This window comes from Periplaneta americana, chromosome 2 (assembly GCF_040183065.1).
Source record: "Periplaneta americana isolate PAMFEO1 chromosome 2, P.americana_PAMFEO1_priV1, whole genome shotgun sequence".
NCBI classification, from domain to species: Eukaryota; Metazoa; Arthropoda; class Insecta; order Blattodea; family Blattidae; genus Periplaneta; species Periplaneta americana.
In genome coordinates this window covers 20,210,926-20,232,040 of record NC_091118.1, presented here as the reverse complement: position 1 = coordinate 20,232,040, position 21,115 = coordinate 20,210,926, and the positions used below count along the sequence as shown (strand labels likewise).

Genomic DNA, 21,115 nt, shown 5'->3' with positions numbered 1-21,115 from the left:
AAGCAGCACTCAGATATACTGATGGTCAACAATTTTCTAAAACTGGAAAAGAAGTCTCTTTCGTATTTTACGTGCTATATCAAAAGGATTCTACTAGTGCAATCATTTTGAGTTAAGGCAAATATTAGGTTCTGCTGGAGGCTGGATATATACGTAATAATAAGGCAAAAGAGAATATTAATTTCGTTATATTAACTCGATAAGATTCTACAACAATAAGTATGTGAAAAGAAAATAACAATTTTGTCATTAAGTTTCAAGGGAATAGAGAATCCATTTGACGCAGCATTACAATAGCAGTGTGGGAGAAGAGGAAAGATCCCTTGTAGCCTGGCTCTGCAAGCCACTGCAGCGAGATATGGGTTTTAAACAGCGGCAGTTTCCCTCTGCTTCCCTTCACCTCTCTACCCCCTGACCATGCAAGAGACACTCTCTATGAGCTGACCACCCTGCAGATCCCAGGACGACTTTGAATGCAGTGTCAATTCCAATACAGTCGACGCGCAAAAAGATTATGCATAAGGTAATAGTACATATTCCCGGCCAGATGAAATATAAAGCAATTTACCAATAAAAGCTGTAACAATTCTTCTAAAAATTAAAATAAATATTATTTTTATTTTCCTGTCCTGCAGCTCCGCAGCTCTTATGGACGAGCCGCCCTGTATATAACTCGTTGGAATACAGCCATTCCGTGAGATATCGACACGTTTAAGAAAAGTAGCCATTGCGAGCACTGATCCTAGTGAACGCGGTTCGAACTATATGAGATCTGTGTTGACTGTGTTTGTAATCCCTGTGTAAGTGAATCTCGTATGTTTTTACGTTCACAGAAGGCACTAAAGATAGGCAATACATGAGAGTTACACTTTTCTTTTCGATCATGAAATATAAGATAGTCCTACTTTCTTTAGTTTATTGTACTTTGACTGGACATGCGTGATGATAATAAGGTACACGTACCAAATAACGCCACCTTAACACTTCAGTCACTTTTGCTCTGGAAATAAGTTATGTACAAACACGAAAATTATGAAATAGAAACTGTAATCTTATCTTTACAAAATAGCACAATGAAAATGGATATATTATATACCGAACAAGAATTAGAACTCACAAAGGAAAACTTTGTAAACTGGCGTTGTTAGGAACAGGTTGTCCAATTAACGCCACCTATTTTCTAGTAACCTATACACTTATAATTGTTAATGAATTATTTTTCCTGAGCAACACAAATTGAACGAAGCGACTAAATTTGAGTTTCTGTTAATAAAAGGTACAAAATCACTCAATACTAATGAAAGATTCTTGATCTGAAACTGAAACACCAGATGGATTAGAAAAATATGTTTTCCAGTGACTCCTTACTTTAAAAAAAAGAGACAATGTGACACAGTAGAAAGTTATTAAACACAAAAGCATTTACCTTAGTTTAATATGAATGTTTTCCAATAAGTAAAACAAAAAAAAAAACTAAATACAAAACAAAACAAAACAAAAAAAAGTTATGTAAAATAAAAAAAAAATTAAGAGTTCGATAAGCAATTGAACCAATATCATCATTGCACATTCTGAACATTTGTAAGTTGAAAGCTTAGTGATTTTCCTGATGTTTTCACACTGATGCTGTACTGTCAGCCTTAGTACTAACATAACCTAAAATTTTGTCTGTAGACCTTTAACGCCACATGGCGTTAAAGCGGTACTGAGTATTTGATAATATGACATGCCTGTTTCTCTAACATTTTCAAATTTTATAGATAGCAAATACTTTCTATACATAGAAGAATGTTTAAGGATGACGAAAATATATAGTTCAATATAGTTATTATTTGCTCAACACACAAAATAAAATATTGCCTCTTACCTTGATATAAGAACAGCCATTCACTATCAACACACAACAGGAAAATGATGGAATATAATGTCACTCGTAAATGTCAGCGGACAGGGACAGCTAGTAACTCATTTCATCACTAGATTGCAAGCGAATGCAGGCTACAGTAGTGCCCTACCGAAAACTTGTGTCGTTAACAAATTTTAATAGGGTGGCGTTAAAGGTATACATGGCGTTATTTGGCTCAGGGACCTTAGATGCACAAATTATCTACATTTTACAAGTTACTAAAGGCGTCAAAGTGATTAGGGTAACTCAGTCTAAAACGGGTCAGAGGTTAAATTGGGTCAATTTCAAAACCCTATCTCCATATTCAAGCGTAAACCAGTTCAAGCAAGTGCTGCCATATACTGGTCAGGAAGAGAACTTCTTGTACACGTTGAGTGCCATTGATGCTAGCTAGTGTGTGTATTCTTTGTGTTGACAATAAAACAATAGAGAGAATATAAAGGTGAGTTAAGAGTATTTTATACATTTTAAATAATGCTTTACGGTTCCTTTATTATTTTACAGCAACTATTGCAGAGAATTTGTGCGATTAACTTTCAATATTAAGTTTTAGCTTTTTAGAAGAGATTATGGCTATTAACGCCTTCGTCGAAGCAGTATTCAGCACTACCAACTTCTAGCGCAACAAAATTCTAAGTTTGGGTTAAATAGGGTCAGTAATATCGGAAAAATAGGGTCAAATCAGTCCACTCAAATTAACTATTTATTTTCAATTCTATGTGACAGATGGTTAAATGTAAGAGGAAAACGTCAAATTCGTGGAATGAGAACGACATGCAGAAGGCTATTAAAGCATTTCGCGAGAGAAGAAGCCAACGTCATGCTGGTGAGTTGTTAGGAGATCCTCATTCATGTCTGCAACGACGTCTTCAAAGTGGCCAGGACACCCACTTGAAAAGTAAAGGCCGTCAAACTACGTTTACTCCAGAACAAGAAAATGAACTTGTGTCTAGAATTTTGAAACTGTACGCATGTGGTTTTGGACTACACTGCAACAAAGTTCATTGGTGCAGAAAAGAAAACAGTGTTTGTTTGTGGAGGTGTAAAGTGTTAAATTACATCAATTCAATATTGATTTTAACGTTCCGTGCAGGTATATAGAGGGAAAAATTGTGACCCGATTTGCCCTAAACACTGATCCCATTTATCCTTATACAGAAGGGTAAAAAGGATCACTGCAGTGAAATATTTCAGTTCATGTACAGACAGTTAGTTTAGAGAAAAAAAGAAACATTTTTGGGGAAGTAGTACTTACATGTGGCTGTAAACTAATGATATGTTATGAGTGTAATATATTATGAAATTAACAATAAAATTAAGGATTTGTTACTTTTTGACCCCATTTACCCTTGGTTACCCTATCCTATATATATATATATATATATATATATATATATACATTTTTTTTTAAAGGCGAGTTCGCAATCCTTCATAGAGATTTTAGTGGCACTTTCTCCGTCTAACTGTTTTTCTCTCTGGTGTCTGTCTGCCTGCTTGTTCGAAACTACTCATCTTCCGTTCAACCAGTCTTAATTAAACTTTGTATTTTAATTTTCATTGATATCTGACAAATAGGAAAAGACACAACTCTTCATACAAACACGGAAGATCAATTAGTTCAGCATATCTTTCGTCTTGATTCTAAAGGATATATGGATTGACAATTGAAGCGTTGGGCAGAATAACGGTCTATGTTACAATCTGCTAACCGTGCAGGAGGAATAAAATGTTACATCGTAATTCCGCTTATAAATTTACTATTGGACGGGCAACATAGACCGTTATTCCATCAATATGTTTTGTACACTAAGCTAAGCGAAGTATACGATTGTGTGTTACTGAAAGTCATATTACACATCATAGAAGTTCGTAACATTTTTAACTCCACAGAAATGCTACTGGGGAATTCAGACAACAAACAGCTTTATACAATCAGAATATTATGAAATATACAAAATCAATAAAAAGGTTAAATTATGAACAAAATGATCATGATATATATTTTTAAATGCTATGTACTAATATGACGGAAATTTTACTTGAAGCAAGTAAAGCGATCGGTTTGGAAGTAAATCCCGAAAAGACAAAGTATATGATTATGTCTCGTGACCAGAATATTGCACGAAATGGAAATATAAAAATTGGAGATTTATCCTTCGAAGAGGTGGAAAAATTCAAATATCTTGGAGCAACAGTAACAAATATAAATGACACTCGGGAGGAAATTAAACGCAGAATAAATATGGGTAATGCGTGTTATTATTCGGTTGAGAAGCTTTTGTCATCCAGTCTGCTGTCAAAAAATCTGAAAGTTAGAATTTATAAAACAGTTATATTACCGGTTCTTCTGTATGGTTGTGAAACTTGGACTCTCACTCTGAGAGAGGAACATAGGTTAAGGGTGTTTGAGAATAAGGTGCTTAGGAAAATATTTGGGGCTAAGAGGGATGAAGTTACAGGAGAATGGAGAAAGTTACACAACGCATAACTGCACGCAATGTATTCTTCACCTGACATAATTAGGAACATTAAATCCAGACGTTTGAGATGGGCAGGACATGTAGCACGTATGGGCGAATCCAGAAATGCATATAGAGTGTTAGCTGGGAGACCGGAGGGAAAAAGACTTTTAGGGAGGCCGAGACGTAGATGGGAGGATAATATTAAAATGGATTTGAGGGAGGTGGGGTATGATGATAGAGACTGGATTAATCTTGCACAGGATAGGGACCGCTGGCGGGCTTATGTGAGGGCGGCAATGAACCTTCGGATTCCTTAAAAGCCATTTGTAAGGAAGTAAGTATGTATTAATATGAATTAACTTTGTGTTAAATGTGTTATTATTTTAATTATTGTAATTGTTCCTGAATCATGTATGTAACTTGTAACCTTAAATCATTGCTTGTACTAATATCTCTTTATTACTCTTAACTGTTTCATTGTTCATGAATTAAGTATTAATTTGAAAGTGAAAGTGAAACTCTGTTTTATCAATCTACTATTGATTATCTTTTTAAGATCGTGTATTTACTCTGAAACGGTTAGACATTCTTGTATACCTTTTACATTGATTATTCCTCAAACATCTCATTAATCTTTAACAGGATCCATTCTTTCACTAATGTGCATGCTTCTACATAATTCATGTAAATTGTAACTACTTTACTATTGTTTATTGGTTATAAAATATGTATTTTGATGCCAACTATAACCCTAATATACTCAGGGTGAAATAGGGTTTATTAAATTGGATAATAAAAAAATATATGAATTAACATATGTAATTTATTAAAGTTACACTCAATGTCATATTATGAATAAACATAAAATATTGATCAAATAATAACATTATTATTATAAAATAACTCCAGTATTGACATGTAGGTGGCCTTCTATGCCCAAGGTTGCGGGTTCGATCCCGGCGCAGATCGATGGCATTTAAGTGTGCTTAAATGCGACAGGCTCATGTCAGTAGGTTTTCTGGCATGTAAAAGAACTCCTGCGGGACAAAATTCCGGCACATCCGGCGACGCTGATATAACCTCTGCAGTTGCGAGCGTCGTTAAAGAAAACATTACATTTTTTTTACATTTGACATGTAGGACACTATTAAATTAATGAAAGTTGTAACAATAACAAATGAATAAAGAAAATACTGCAAAAATAACAGACAGAAACTTGCATTACTTGAGGGATCTTTCGCACTTACTTGCGACTTCGTCTTCCTTACTCAAGACCACAATCTCTCAGCGACTTTCTTGACACACATTTCCACTTATTAATATTAATTTATCTGGGTCCTTTTTTGTTTTTAGATTTATTTAGCAGGTCAATATCTACTGTAGAAATCGTCACTGTCTTGCAGTCGTCCATTTTACGTAACAGATCAACCGAAACCTGATAAACAGAGTTCAAGTATCCAGTATTCGTAAAGAGAACAAACTCCCGTGGAGTAACTCCCGATACGAAGTAAACAACTGGATACGCTAGAAGTGACTAGTGACATAGACCGTTGTTCCAACCAAGAAATTCATGGTTGTAACTCGTGTTGAAGCGCCTCTGATACAGATATTAAAAACAATTTTTGTGACAGCTGTTTAAGACTATACAGAACATTATTTTATTAAAAACTCGGTTTTGAAAAATTGTAACATAGACTGTTATTCGGCCCAACGCTTCAATTAATGACGTAAGAAAACTGACATTCTGACGTACTGCAGGATAGGCGTACGATCTGGTTGTAGCCAAAAATTGATGTGAAATTCGCGTTAAAGAAGACATTACCGCTCCCCTAAGAACACCACAGACACCATCTGCGCAAGAACATGGACCCCTTTTCCACTGAGCCCCTCAATTATTATTATTATTATTATTATTATTATTATTATAGTTAATGCCATGATGTAAATACATAAACTACAAAACTTGCGTAAGATAATATTCTTATTAAAAATCAAATCTATATATATATATATATATATATATATATATATATATATATATATATAATTTGAACGGACAACGACTGAACGGATTTTAATAAATAACCCCTCATTTTGAAGCTTGGAACCCAAAGTTTTTCAGAAAAATAGTAGTTTTCAGTGAAATGTCAGTTTTCCTATATAATTTTCCTACTTTTTAAAATCCATCTTTCGTCAGTTTTGAGAACTAATTGCATTTCAAAATAAAACAAATCACACACTACAATAAACAATAGGCTATTACACGAAGGCCATGACCTGCAGGATTGCTGACATAATATTTAGAGTTCAAATTCAATTGGTTATTAAAGGCTTTAAGACTTATTAAAAATAATTTACAGGTCTCATTCTGCGGTGTGTAATTTTCTGAGTACAGCTGTGTATTGGATATTAAAGTCTACAAAACTTGAGGTGGTTTGATGACTTTATTACCATTAGAAATTTATTATTATTATTATAGTTAATGCCATGATGATAATATATAAACTACAAAACTTGCGCAAGATAATAATATTGTTATTAAAAATAAAATATTTTTATAGTTATTAATGAAGCGGGGTTGGGTCTTTTTCATATATTTAATGGCGGTGTAGTGTAGATTCAGTACTGGTTCGAGAGAGCGCAAAAATTAAAATTCCTAAAGAAAGACGATATTACTTACAGATAAAATAAGAGGCCTAGAAAATTTTGTAGTCTCCCGACCATTTCAGCAAGATCTCTTAGCAGGATAAAATGATTTTACTCTCTACATTTCAAGCTCTACATGCAGCAGCTATACCAAAATGCTATGTCTATTGTTCGAAAGCATAGCAAACCTGACTTTCTTTAACTTTCACCTACAATCCACAATGACCTGAAATAGCTATTGCTTTACTCCCACATGAAAAACCCATTGATCGTCCTGACATTTTTACTTGCGTTTTCGCGTTGAAACTCAAAAACTGAAGGTGGATAGGTTCAAGAAAAAGTATTTGGCATAAAAAAAACATTCAGAGGGAGTAGGTTTCATTATTATGGAAGCAAATAACTTTCTAAATGTCTGGTATTGAAAATAAATCAGAAAAATTTTTATTTGAACGTCTAATGAACTTAGTTTGCAGCATTTGCTGCACATCCCACTAGTATTGAAATATTATGCGCTATTTCACATGATAAATTTATTTAAATGAAGTGCATTTCTTGAAGCGAGATAGAACAATGTAGAATGTTACTTACTGTCCTCTTAATGAACATGTTGCTCTGTACAACTGAACAAAAGTATTATTGGTCGAAGAGTTGTTTTCACCTGAAAAAAATGAAACAAATTTAGAGTCACATCAGTCATTAAAAATTACAATGTTAGAGTGAACTTGAGACTATAGTCCCGTCGCTCTAATTTCCGGCAGCCAATCACGTTGCAGGTCGGCTACATTTAAACGTGTCCGTCTTGTGATTCGCTGATGAAGATGTAAAGCATTTCCTAAGGCTGGATAAATACTTAATATATAATCGCCCGCCATTTTGGCTCTTTCGTTGGCGTTTGCAGAAAGCACACGAAGACGTTATTTACCGCTCAATTATTTGCTGAATTACATTGCGTTTGATTTATTATCATAGGAGCTACGATATGATAATGTTTAACGGTGTGGCAAATAGATTCCTCGTATGGTAGCTCGGCAACGAAAGAACAAAAATGGCGAACGATACTACCTACCTAGACTTTATAGAGCATTGACTTCCTAAGATATAAGCAAAGAGGAGGAGTCACGCCGGGAATAACAGCGTCGCGACTATAGTGCTAGTGTGTGCAACAATGTGCTTCAAACATCCTCGCTCATTTCCAGGCTTGCCGAAATCCTAAACCACACCATAAACTAAATGATTCACGTGTGACGTGACAGTTGCAAGCCATTTCATCTGTACTTCGGTTGCCGGTTCACCAATAAATCATATTTTGTTGGTTACTATGCGTGGTTGGTGGTAGCGAAATGACATTCGGCGGGATGACGTCGAAAACTGGTAATGTGATTGTCTGACATTTGCTTTATATTTGTGATAGGCCTATAAGTAAACCGGTATTCATCTCAAGCGGATTCTCATCCAGGCTAGAGTCCCTATATAGGCCTACAGTAAAAACCTCCCTAAAACGAAACGCGATCGTTCCAGATTTTTCCCCCCGTTTTCACAGGTTTTACAAAGGGTTGAGTTTTGGCAAAACTAAGAATAGACTACTGCAATATGCTCACTGTAGGACAGCGATGTCAAGGTCAAAGCACGTACTTGACTCTGCGTGCGATCAAGCGCTGACTCGTTGCAATGAATCTATTCAAGCAAGCAGCAGCGGTGAACAAGAGAGGGTGCGCAAAATGACCTCTATTGGCCTCTACTGCCAGGTGAATGAAACTGCTTATATTAAGCAGACGATAACATTCATAATCATAAAAGGCAATAAGAAATCAAAGCATGTTTTGCGGCAGGTGCCTCAGTAATAAATACAATTAATTATAAAATAGTACAATAAATAATAAACATAGACTAGCTTTAGCTTACACAGTTGCAGATAATAATTAGTATCTAATTAATTGTTATATGATTAGGCCTATGTAATTATGCAATTATTAGTATGTAGACATTGCTGTTGTGTTCCAAATTAATATAAAAGTAAACTAAATCATATGACATTCTGCACGTGTAAAAATTAAATAATAGGCTTACAACAAATAATAAAAATTATTATCTTTAACTTATGCAAGTTTAGATAATGAGGCCTATCTAATTAATTGTTATATAATTGTTACATAATCATGCACTTATTCTTCTCCTTCTCCTTCTTCTTCTTCTTCTTCTTCTTCTTTTTCTTCTATTATTATTATTATTATTATTATTATTATTAGTATTATTGTTGTTATTATTATTAGATAACGTGTTACACCCACACAAAACGTCAACAAAAAATCAATGCATGTTTTGCAGCAGTCTCTCTAATAAATAAAATTAATTATAAAATACTTCAATAAACGACAAACCTAGACTCTCTTTAACTTGTACAATTTGAGATAAGGTTTATATAATATATTATTATAATTATCTAATAATGTAATTATTAGTACATAAGCCTGCTTCTCTGTTTTAAACTTAGACAAATGAAGGGTACACGGGAAAAACGAACAATGTCACATTTCCATTAAGGGTGAAATAGTGATCTATTTCAGTATATTACTGCAAAATTTATTGATGTTTCTACTTCAAATGAAGGAAATGATGAGTGAATCCATGGTTTTAATTCTCCTTTACCACGTTTGGTAAAAAATAATATAATGTTTGTAGTAATACAGTGAATTAGATAATGACATCACCTTTAACAGCATTGTAACATTGTTCGTTTTTCCCGTGTACCCTTCAAATGTAAAAAAAATCGTAAGACATTCTATAGACTATTTCTAAAAATTATTTAATAGGCCTAAAATAAATAAACATATATTCTGTTTAACTTACGAGTTTTAAATAATAAAGTCTATCTCGTTAATTGTTCTGTAATTGTTATATAATCATTTACTTATTATATGCAGGGCTATATAATACTAACTTATAGAAATAATTAGATTCCTGACTTCTCGTTTAATTCAAAATCGCTCTTACTGCTTTTAGCCAACACCAATCTTCTTAGTATGTCCGGCGAAATGTTGTTTCCTGCAGCAATACTTAGCATTGCCCGCATATTATCACCTGATAATCCTGATCTCAATCTTGGTTTTGTGATGTTCATAAGAGAGAAAAATTGCTCAAGTACATACGTACTGGAAATATAGAAATCATTTGCACCGCAAATTTTCGTATCCCTGGATATAGTTCGGGATTTAAAGCTTTGTAAAATCTGAGAAGATCTTGATATTTCAAGAGTTCAATCAGCCTGAAACTTTACTGTACGAGTTCTTCCGCTCCATCGTCACTGTGTAATGTACAACCCTTGTGTTCACCAGTTGCTTGTACCTGCGTGCCCTACGTGCTCTGGACAGCGCATACGGGCGATGAGGCACGCCTGCGCTCTCGTTGACATTACTGCTGTAGGAGAACACAATGAAGAAATAATTTGAAATAAAAGTTACTACAGTGCATGCAAAATGAATTTCATTTTTATAATTATTAACTTACGTAATTGCAGCCTCTCCCTCTCCCTCTCTCTGCGCCCTAGTTTCTTTTAAAGCGCATCGCCGCGACCTTTTTTTGAAGGGAACGTTGTAGGATTTCCTTCGCGTCCTGCATCAATTCAGAGTGTGAATTTCGCCCTGATCCATCGGTTGTGTAACTGAAGTTGTGTTTTGGGAAAATAGATTAACTTCACTTTAGACAAATCAATCCTTGGATGGCAGGTAACACTGTCTAAAAACAGTATCACCTTACGACCTTGACGTTTCATTCCTTCATTAAGGCGAGAGGATGGTATTTTTGATGAAAAATGACTAAATTTTCAAAAAAAAAAATCTTTAAAATACCCTATGATATCAGTGGATCGTCATTTTTAAACTTCCTGCATTATGGATTTTTAAATCACTCGCCCACTTTTATTGTTGTTTCCGGTAAATTAAATATTCAAAAAAATGTTTTTTCTTTAAAATACCCTTTGATATATGTGGAATGCATTGCATAACATTTTGTGGGTATTTGTGCCCTTATCGGATGTTGAGACGTCATTTTGAACTTCCTGCGCTATGGATTTTTAAATCACACGCTCGCTTTTATCGGTTTCCTATAACTTCATTTTTTTTGCTACATTGCCAGACAAAATGGATATAATTTCTGAACTATTAAAGATACATGCAAGAAATTTAGAACACACATTCTTTAGACTATTAGGAAACTTTTCTCTCTAACAGAATTTTGTTAATTGATTTTATTTAAAAAATACGTCCGTTTGTTTGCAAGATAGGAAATCAGAAAATTGTTACTAAATTTTAATTGTTTATTTTACTAACGTAGGGACTAATATCAAAATTCTGTTGCAGACAGTTTGTAGAACATACTTTTGCAAATACATTGCAAAAACTGTTTGAATCTATCTTTAAAAACGGTTTAGATATATCGGTTTTAGTACAATTCTGCATTGGGCATATTTTTTTTTTCAAATTTGGGCCCCCAAATGATTTTTTTTTTCAAAATATTTTTATTTGGTTGAGGTACCACAGCTATGAGCTCTCTACATACAAAAAAAATAATAATTTACACGAAATAGGAAAAAAGTTAAAAAAAATACCATCCTCTCCCCTTAAAAGAATGAAGCCGCTCTTCCATGATTGGTCATCTAAGCTTTTTTCATTAAAAAGCACAGTTTTACTTTATTCGTACTGTTATTTAACACTGTATTGGCATATTAACACAAAACTCAGAAAATAAACGGAAATTTGAAATAAAATGGATACTACACTACAATTATTCGCAGTTTTATTCTACTCGCACTGTCCTTTATAACTGTATTGGCTTTTTTATAGCACAGAACTGCAGAATAAATGAACGAAAATGCAAGAGGGTTGGAAGAAGTAACAGTACACGAGGTCAGTAACTTGCCCGGGACCTTGACAATAAGCACAGAATAGTGACATGGTTAGAGAAGCTTCACCCCAACGCCTGACGAAGAATAGCGAAAGTCTTCCAGATCATTGCATGTACAGTCACACAAAAAAGTTATGCCATGCTTTGTAGCGTATTATCGCAAAATTAAAAATTGTTTGATAGAATTTAGCAACAGTTATGATTAAAATTATCCGTTTCAGTCAGGTTTTTTTTTACCTAAATGGTGCCTAAAAATGATTCCGTTTTCGCGTTTGGCAGTTTTCCGTTTTAAAGTATTATTTTATATACGAAATTATTCCGTTCTCAAATTTATTTTTTGTTTCTGCAGGTTTTCTTTTTACAGAGGGTACGTTTTAGCAAGGTTTTACTGTAATAATTTAATGTAAATGTTGATACAATTAGCATACATGTCAGAGTGAGTTGGCTCAGACGGTACCACGGTTTTCTTAACATCGCAATTATATCTCTCCGGGATGTTTCTAGATATTTAAATAACGTGAAGCTGTTTTTACTTATGAAAAAGAGACGGGATTCATCGTCTATATATATCTAATTTGAACTGGTAATGAAAATTACGGGAAAACGGCTGAAAGGATTTTAATAAATGGCCCCTCATTTTGAAGCTTGGAACCTAAAGTTTTTCGGAAAAGTAGTAGTTTTCAGTGAAATGTCAATTTTCCTACATAATTTTCCTATTTTCCAAAATCCATCTGTTGTCAGTTTTGAGAACTAATTTTATTCAATAACGGCCAACTTGATTGAATTTCAGAACAAAACACACACTACAATAAACAATAGGCTATTACACGAAGGCCATGACCTGCAGATTGCCGACATATTTAGAGCTCAATTCAATTTGTTATTAAAAACTGATTCTGCAGTGTATAATTTTCTGTGTATTGGATATTCAAATCTACGAAACTTGAGGTGGTTTGATGACATTATTACCATTAGAAATTAAATATTATTATAGTTAATATGATGATGCATCTATTTTTTCATTAATTGTACATAATATTGATGCTATATTGATAACATGAAAGTGAAACGTTTTGTGGTTATGTAAGTAAATGTAGAGAATATCTTAATTTAGATCTTCATTTCTATAATTTACTGAGTGGCTGCTATATATAACTACAAAACTTAAGTAAGATAATAATATTGTTATTAAAAATCAAATATTTTTATACTTATTAACCCAGTGGGGTTGGGTCTTTTTCATATGCTTAATGGCGGTGTAGTGTAGATATTGATATGTGTCATTGTCTTCAGTATTGGCTCGAGAGAGCGCAAAAATTACAGTTATTAAGGAAAGATCAAAAGGTATTACTTACTGATAAAATAAGAGGCCTAGAAAATTTTGTGGTCGCCAGATCATTTCAGCAAGATCTCTTAGTAGGATAAAATGATTTTACGCTCTACATTTCAAGTTCTACACGAAAATGCTATTGTTCGAAAACTTAGCAAACTTGACATTTTTTTAACTTTTGCCTACAATCCACAATGACCTGAAATAGCTACTGCTATCGTCTTGACATTGATACTTGCGTTTTCGCGTTGAAACTAAAAAACTGAAGTTGGATAGGTTCAAGAAAAAGTATTTCGCCTAAAAAAATGCATTCAGAGGGAGTATGTTTCATTATTATGGAAGCAAATAACTATCAAAAAGACAAGTATTCTTCATTGAAAATAAATCTGAAAAATTTTTATTTGCACGTCTAACGAACTTAGTTTGCAGCAGTATTTGCTGCACAAGCCACTAGTATATATCTAATTTGAACTGGTAATGAAAATTACGGGAAAACGGCTGAACGGATTTTAATAAATGGCCCCTCATTTTGAAGCTTGGAATCCAAAGTTTTTCAGAAAAATAGTAGTTTTCAGTGAAATGTCAATTTTCCTACATAATTTTCGTATTTTTCAAAATCCATGTCGTCAGTTTTGAGAACTAATTAATTGCATTTCAGAATAAAACAAAACACACACTACAATAAACAATACTCTATTACACGAAGGCCATGACCTGCAGGATTTCTGACACATTTAGAGTTCAAATTCAATTGGTTATTAAACATTTCAAGACTTACTAAAAATAATTTACAGATCTGATTCTGCGCTGTGTACTTTTCTGAGTACAGCTGTGTTTTGGGTGTTAAAATCTACAAAACTTGAGGTGGTTTGATGACATTATTACCATTAGAAATGAAATATTATTATAGTTAATGCCATGATGTGACTATTTTTCATTAATTATATATATTAATGCTCTATTGATGATATGAAAGTGAAACGGTTTGGCATTATGTAAGTAGATGTAGATAAAATCTTAAATTAGATCTTCATTTCCATAATTTACTGAATGGCGGCTATATATATATATATATAACTTATATATATATATATATATATAAAATTACAAAACGTACATAATATTATATTGTTATTAAAAACCAAATATTTTTTAGGTTATTAAACAAGTGTGGTTGGGTCTTTTTCATATACTTAATGACGGTGTGGTGTAGATACTTATATGCGTCATTCTCTTCAGTATTGGCTCGAGAGAGCGCAAAAATTACAGTTCCTAAGGAAAGACCGAAAGGTATTACTTACTGATAAAATAAGAGGCCTACAAAATTTTGTAGTCTCCCGATCATTTCAGCAAGATCTCTTAGCAGGATAAAATGATTTTACCCTCTACATTTCAAGCTCTACAAGCAGCAGCTATACCAAGATGCTATGTGTATTGTACGAAAGCAAAGCAAACCTGACTTTTTTTAACTTTCACTAGAATCCGCAATAACCTGAGTAGCTATTGCTGTACTCACACATGAAAAACCCACTGATCGTCCTGACATTTTTACTTGCGTTTTCGCGTTGAAACTCAAAAACTGAAGCTGGATAGGTTCAAGAAAAAGTATTTGTCATAAAAAACCATTCAGAGGGAGAATGTTTCATTATTATGGCAGCAAATAACTTTCAAAATGTCTGGTATTCTTCATTGAAAATAAATCAGAAAAAATTTTATTTGAACGTCTAATGAACTTAGTTTGCAGCATTTGCTGCACAAGCCACTAGTATTGCTATAAATTGCGAGAAGCCTTTATACAGTTCTTGATTGTTATTGTGAGCATTGTGAAGATGTTTGGGATTTGAAATGAAGTGTTTATTTATATTCTTTCACGTTCTTGTTTTTATACTCCCCGCATTGCAATGCTGTATACGCGAAGTATCGCGGACCTTTTTGGCCCTTGAAGTTAAACGCTAAGCTAAGAAGCCTGTTATTATTCTGTGGAGGAGCTTTTGTCATCCAGTCTGCTCTCTAAAAAATATTATGAAAGTTAGAATTTACAAAACAGTTACATTACCGGTTGTTCTGTATGGTTGTGAAACTTGAACTCTCACTTTGGGAGAGGTTAAGAGTGTTCGAGAATAAGGTGCTTAGGAAAATATTTGGTTCACAGCAGGGAGATGCACTATCACCTTTACTTTTTAACTTCTCTTTAGAATATGCCATTAGGAAAGTTCAGGATAACAGGCAGGGTTTGGAATTGAACGGGTTACATCAGGTGCTTGTCTATGCGGATGACGTGAATATGTTTGGAGAAAATCCACGAACGATTAGGGAAAACACGGAAATTTTACTGGAAGCAAGTAAAGCGATCGGTTTGGAAGTAAATCCCAAAAAGACAAAGTATATGATTATGTCTCGTGACCAGAATATTGTACGAAGTGGAAATATAAAAATTGGAGATTTATCCTTCGAAAGGGGGGGGGGAAATTCAAATATCTTGGAGCAACAGTAACAAATATAAATGACACTCGGGAGGAAATTAAACGCAGAATAAATATGGGAAATGCGTGTTATTATTCTGTTGAGAAGCTTTTGTCATCTAATCTGCTCTCAAAAAAAATATTACGGAAGTTAGAATTTACAAAACAGTTATATTACCGGTTCTTCTGTATGGTTCTGAAACTTGAACTCTCACTTTGGGAGAGGTTAAGAGTGTTCGAGATTAAGGTGCTTAGGAAAATATTTGGTTCACTGCGGACTAAAGCAGGGAGATGCACTATCACCTTTACTTTTTAACTTCGCTTTAGAATATGCCATTAGGAAAGTTCAGGATAACAGGCAGGGTTTGGAATTGAACGGGTTATATCAGCTTCTTGTCTATGCGGATGACATGAATATGTTAGGAGAAAATCCACAAACGATTAGGGAAAACACGGAAATTTTACTTGAAGCAAGTAAAGCGATCAGTTTGGAAGTAAATCCCGAAAAGACAAAGTATATGATTATGTCTCGTGACGAGAATATTATACGAAATGGAAATATAAAAATTGGAGATTTATCCTTCGAAAGGGGGGAGGAAAATTCAAATATCTTGGAGCAAATATAAATGACACTCGGGAGGAAATTAAACACACAATAAATATGGGAAATGCCTGTTATTATTCGGTTGAGAAGCTTTTATCATCTAGTCTGCTGTCAAAAAATCTGAAAGTTAGAATTTATAAACCAGTTATATTACCGGTTGTTCTGTATGGTTGTGAAACTTGGACTCTCACTTTGAGAGAGGAACATAGGTTAAGAGTGTATGAGAATAAGTTGCTTAGGAAAATATTTGGGGCTAAGCGGGATGAAGTTACAGGAGATTGGAGAAAGTTACACAACACAGAACTGCACGCATTGTATTCTTCACCTGACATAATTAGGAACATTAAATCCAGACGTTTGAGATGGGCAGGGCATGTAGCACGTTTGGGCGAATCCAGAAATGCCTATAGAGTGTTAGTTGGGAGACCGGAGGGAAAAAGACCTTTGGGGAGGTCGAGACGTAGATGGGAGGATAATATTAAACTGGATTTGAGGGAGATGGGATATGATGATAGAGACAGGATTAATCTTGCACAGGATAGGGACCGATGGCGGACTTATGTGAGGGCGGAAATGAACCCTCGGGTTCCTGGACGAACAATTAAGTTACCAAAATAAGTTAATTAAAGCAGAGAAAAATAGTGTTTAAAGTTTTGACAAGGAGGTCATTTAAATTGTGCAAACATTAAAAAATGGCTGCCAAAGCAGCTGATTGTAGGAATAGTGGTGATATATTTTAAATAGACATTGGGATTAATATGAAAGCAAGAAAGTAAATCGAAGTATTTTATGAAACTGAAGATATTTCACACCATTCCTCCCTTAAAACAATACTGTTAGTGTAAAATGTCAATATTTAATAGGCCTACATTAGACTATTAGCCTACTATAGCGAGTCTGAAATACTGTTCAGTATAAAAATCATAATTTGATCGTGAGAAATGAAAGAAGGCGTACGGACTTCCTGAGATAGGCCTATAGACTAAGATGAAGCAATAATATGGAATAACGTGAATGTATTTGATTGGTTATTTGACTCAAATACTTCACAAATCACCTTTAGGAAAAATATCAATATTAGCCTACATATTTAAAAACATTAATATCGACAACATGTTCCTTAACTCCATAGACAAACAATGCTAAAATTTTGTTTGGAACTATATACAAACTGTGTACGTATCTTTGTGCTAATGTAGGTCTAAAATGATTTTTGTGCGAGATCGTGCGTATTTGCTTGTTTTCCGCACAGAACCAATACGCGGTAAGTGTGAAATACCACATTCAGTATTCCCAACGTAACACACATAACAATTTCCCTCTTCTTACCGCTTAAGCGCGACATTCATTTTACTGCTTTAGGCTTTTAACATATTATTTTTAGAGACGTTTAACATAGCCGTGAAAAAATCAACGAGATTCCAGATGCCGATGTTATTACTGCAATATGTTATATAAATAATATTGTTAAAATATTAAAATGAAAAATAAATCATTACATAACCTTACCGTTTGTTTTATTTATAGACTGGGGAAAAAAAAGACAGACGTATTTCACGGCCTGCTGGAGTATAGTAAACACAGAAAACATTTTACAGCAACAATGTTGAAGAAAGATATTTTGGTGTTCCGAAGTTGGCGTCATTAAACAGAAACCAACATGGAGATTTCATTGCAACTAATTAGAAATTCGTCTTTCAGGTATGTAATAAACGATCTTCGCACAAAATAATGTACGATACACGAGCGGTATGTTTGTTTTCATGTTCTCGGAAATTAAAAAAGCTCAACTATGTTTCGATTTTTTCAATTTTTTCCTCGACCATGAAAACGTCAACATACCGCTCTTGTAACGCATATTACTATTACAGTTGTTGACTACGAAACCACACTTAAGACCAAACAAGTTGTTCTATTCTAAACACTAACATTTAAGGAATAAAATCACTTTATATGTTGTTGTTGTTTAGTCAACTGTCCGAAGACAGGTCTGAACCTCACAAATGGCACTAACATGGTACCATTTATGAGGCAACTAGGCCAGAAGATAATGAGGTAGGGTGGCTAGTTCCTTTCTCCCTCCATTACATACATCGCCGATTAGCTACATATTACACTAATCAGACTTCAGATGCATACGACAATAGAACCTCAATCAGAGGGGCACTTTATATGATAAAAATAATTTTAATAACTTATAGCAATCTAACGAGGTATCAAACCTTCGATCATTGAGTTCAAATTTCATAAAATGTGTCGAAAGCCATTCAATATAGGCCTACGTACTTAAATGATTACATGAATTTAAGGGTATATGTACGTGAACGACCACAAATATCAGAAAATGCAGGCTTTAAATTTCTAAAATTTTATAAGGAAATGAACTCACAATTGGACAAAAATTACAAGGTACCACAACAAGACTTATTAGAACTTAAATATCTGATAAAAGTATAAAAAAATTACTAATTATATTTTTTAGAATTCACTTCTTACTTTAAGTTAAATTTTCCAAAATTTGAACATTTTCACACATATTATTTCATAACTTCACAACCATTAGAGATAGAATTACGAAATTTTGTACACTGATTTAACATGCATTTATGCAAAAGGTAGACTACAATAATGCCCATTTCTTTGAAAATAGAAAAATTAGGTCACAAAACATTATGTAAATTTTAATATTATATATATATATATATATGAGATAAAAAATTAATTTTATTAAAATAAACAACTCTAAATGTCTGAGAGTAGTCTACTTTTCAGAAATAAGTGTCTAGTACATGCAGGAAAAATATTAAAGATGTCAGAAAGACCATAACAATGTTGTGGTTACCAAATGATGTAACTGCAGAATTTTTTTTTTCATACTTTGATAAAACTGGTTTGAAAAATATTATTAGTAACCATTCTTTATACTTTTATCAGATATTTAAGTTCTAATAAGTCTTGTTGTGGTACCTTGTAATTTTTATCCAATTCTGAGTTCATTTTCTTATAAAATATTAGAAATTTAGAGCCTCAATTTTCTTATAATATTTGTGGTCGTTCACGTACATATACCCTTAATCAACAGATATTAAAGTGAACACAGATTCTTAATCAGAGGCTGTCTCAATCTAGTTTTCCAAGACAAAATGAGCACTGCAAAAAGAAGTAGGCCTAGGCATGATTTGCAGAAGACTGGCAATGTTATGACTTACGAGTTTTATAGAACTTGCTCTCGCTTTTGTAGTCACAATAAATTCGAAACAAAAATCGCTCACCAGATGAAACACAAGAGGTTGTAGGAGGCCTTGTGCTGTAATCCAGATGCTGTGTTATGGAATGATGTGGCCGTGTGTTACAGTTATATACAAAACATGAGTGCTTACTGACGTCAGATGTTTTCGCAGAACAGAGATATGAGTTACTGACCTCTGACCTGCTAAATATTGAACATATTCCTCAGCAACATATTACTCAGTTTCCGCCACGTTAAATTTATGTCATTTTATGTTAATTATATCAAACGTGAGATTCTTTATGCTTTCTCATTTTTGTATCAAGACAAATATTTATGATTAGGGAGCGGATTTTTATGTGCTAAAAAATTTAAATATATTTAGTTTTATGTGCTAAAAAGTACGAAAATATTTGCTAAAAATAAAAAAAATATTTTTTTAAATATGACAAAAATACCTTACTTAGCTTGAAAAAAAAAATGTTACTAGGTACACTCCAACCACACTTGAGTGCTAGTAGTTGGCCGAGAATTGCAGTGAACAACAAAGGTCATCTCCAAATTCTCCATCACAAATTCATACCGATTATCTCTGAACGACTTATACTGTGAACACGATCTTTCCACATCACAGGACGTCAGACGTGCATATTTAAAGAGAGGAATGTCACAAACACATACACCGTCAATTTCACCTACAGGCACACCCTCCAATACTTGAGCAACTTCACACATTTTTTTATATCCACTGTTTTTCCCAAACACATTCTGGAATTTGTCCCTTAGTAATTGTGCTTCTGAACCTGGTAGCGAGTCTAGTTTAATTTCCATGGCATGCACCTCCCTGTTTCAGACAACAGGTTTTTGGATGTTTCGAGTTTTTTATGGTGTCACACAAAAAGCTTAAATTTGCTAATAGGAAAGCCAAATCGTTTTTTTAAACAACCATCTTTCAGTATATCTTGAAGGATATCGATTTACGAAGCCAATAACAGCAAATCACAACAAGATATGTTGCCTTACTTGATAGACATGAGCGAGAGGCGGGAGATTTGTTTAAATTAAATAATGTTCATACCCGAGCTCTTATCTGTTGTGTTTCACAAAAAAAAAATGAAATGAAATCATCTTCAGCAACAATAAACATTCCTAATTATGTGTTGCAAGATCTCTCCTCCTTGTCCATGTTAATTTATTCTCTAATAATAACACCGATACGCTACCTAGCAGTTCTCAGAACTTGAGGCGATACTATTACGAAAATGGATCACGGATACACCACACAGCGCTTAGAAACACGAAGCAACCAAGAATTCTTAAAAAAAAAAAAGATAACGTACTTCTGAGTGATATAATTGATTTAGTTTTAAAATATTTAAAAGTTTTTGTTAAAAAAATTATTTAAGTAAAAAAACTCCAAGGTTTATGTGTTTATAATAGATTTCCTAAAAATATGTATTTACATAATTTTTGTGAAAATATGTGTTTTTATGTGAAATGAAATTCGGGTTTGAAACTTCATGTTCGGAATTTTTAACTTTGTTAATTGTGTTTTATCACACGCAAAAAGAATATTT

At 33.6% G+C, this 21,115-nt stretch overlaps 1 protein-coding gene across 3 annotated transcripts in view; it reads right to left on the bottom strand.

The window, feature by feature from the left end:
• Positions 1–19,669, bottom strand: part of LOC138715513 (CARD- and ANK-domain containing inflammasome adapter protein-like) — a 44,978-nt gene extending 25,309 nt beyond the window's left edge. Inside the window, exons 1-2 of one of the 3 annotated variants that reach the window (XM_069848545.1) lie at positions 19,582–19,669; positions 7,599–7,672 (exon numbers count right to left, since the gene is read on the bottom strand). In XM_069848545.1, the coding sequence (XP_069704646.1) occupies positions 7,599–7,620 (22 nt within the window). In that variant the 5' untranslated portion in view covers positions 7,621–7,672; positions 19,582–19,669. Of the gene's footprint in view, positions 1–7,598; positions 7,673–19,518; positions 19,538–19,581 lie in introns of those variants that run through there. The other 2 variants (XM_069848525.1, XM_069848535.1) reach the window with 2 other exon arrangements.
• Between the last annotated feature and the right edge of the window lie 1,446 nt (positions 19,670–21,115).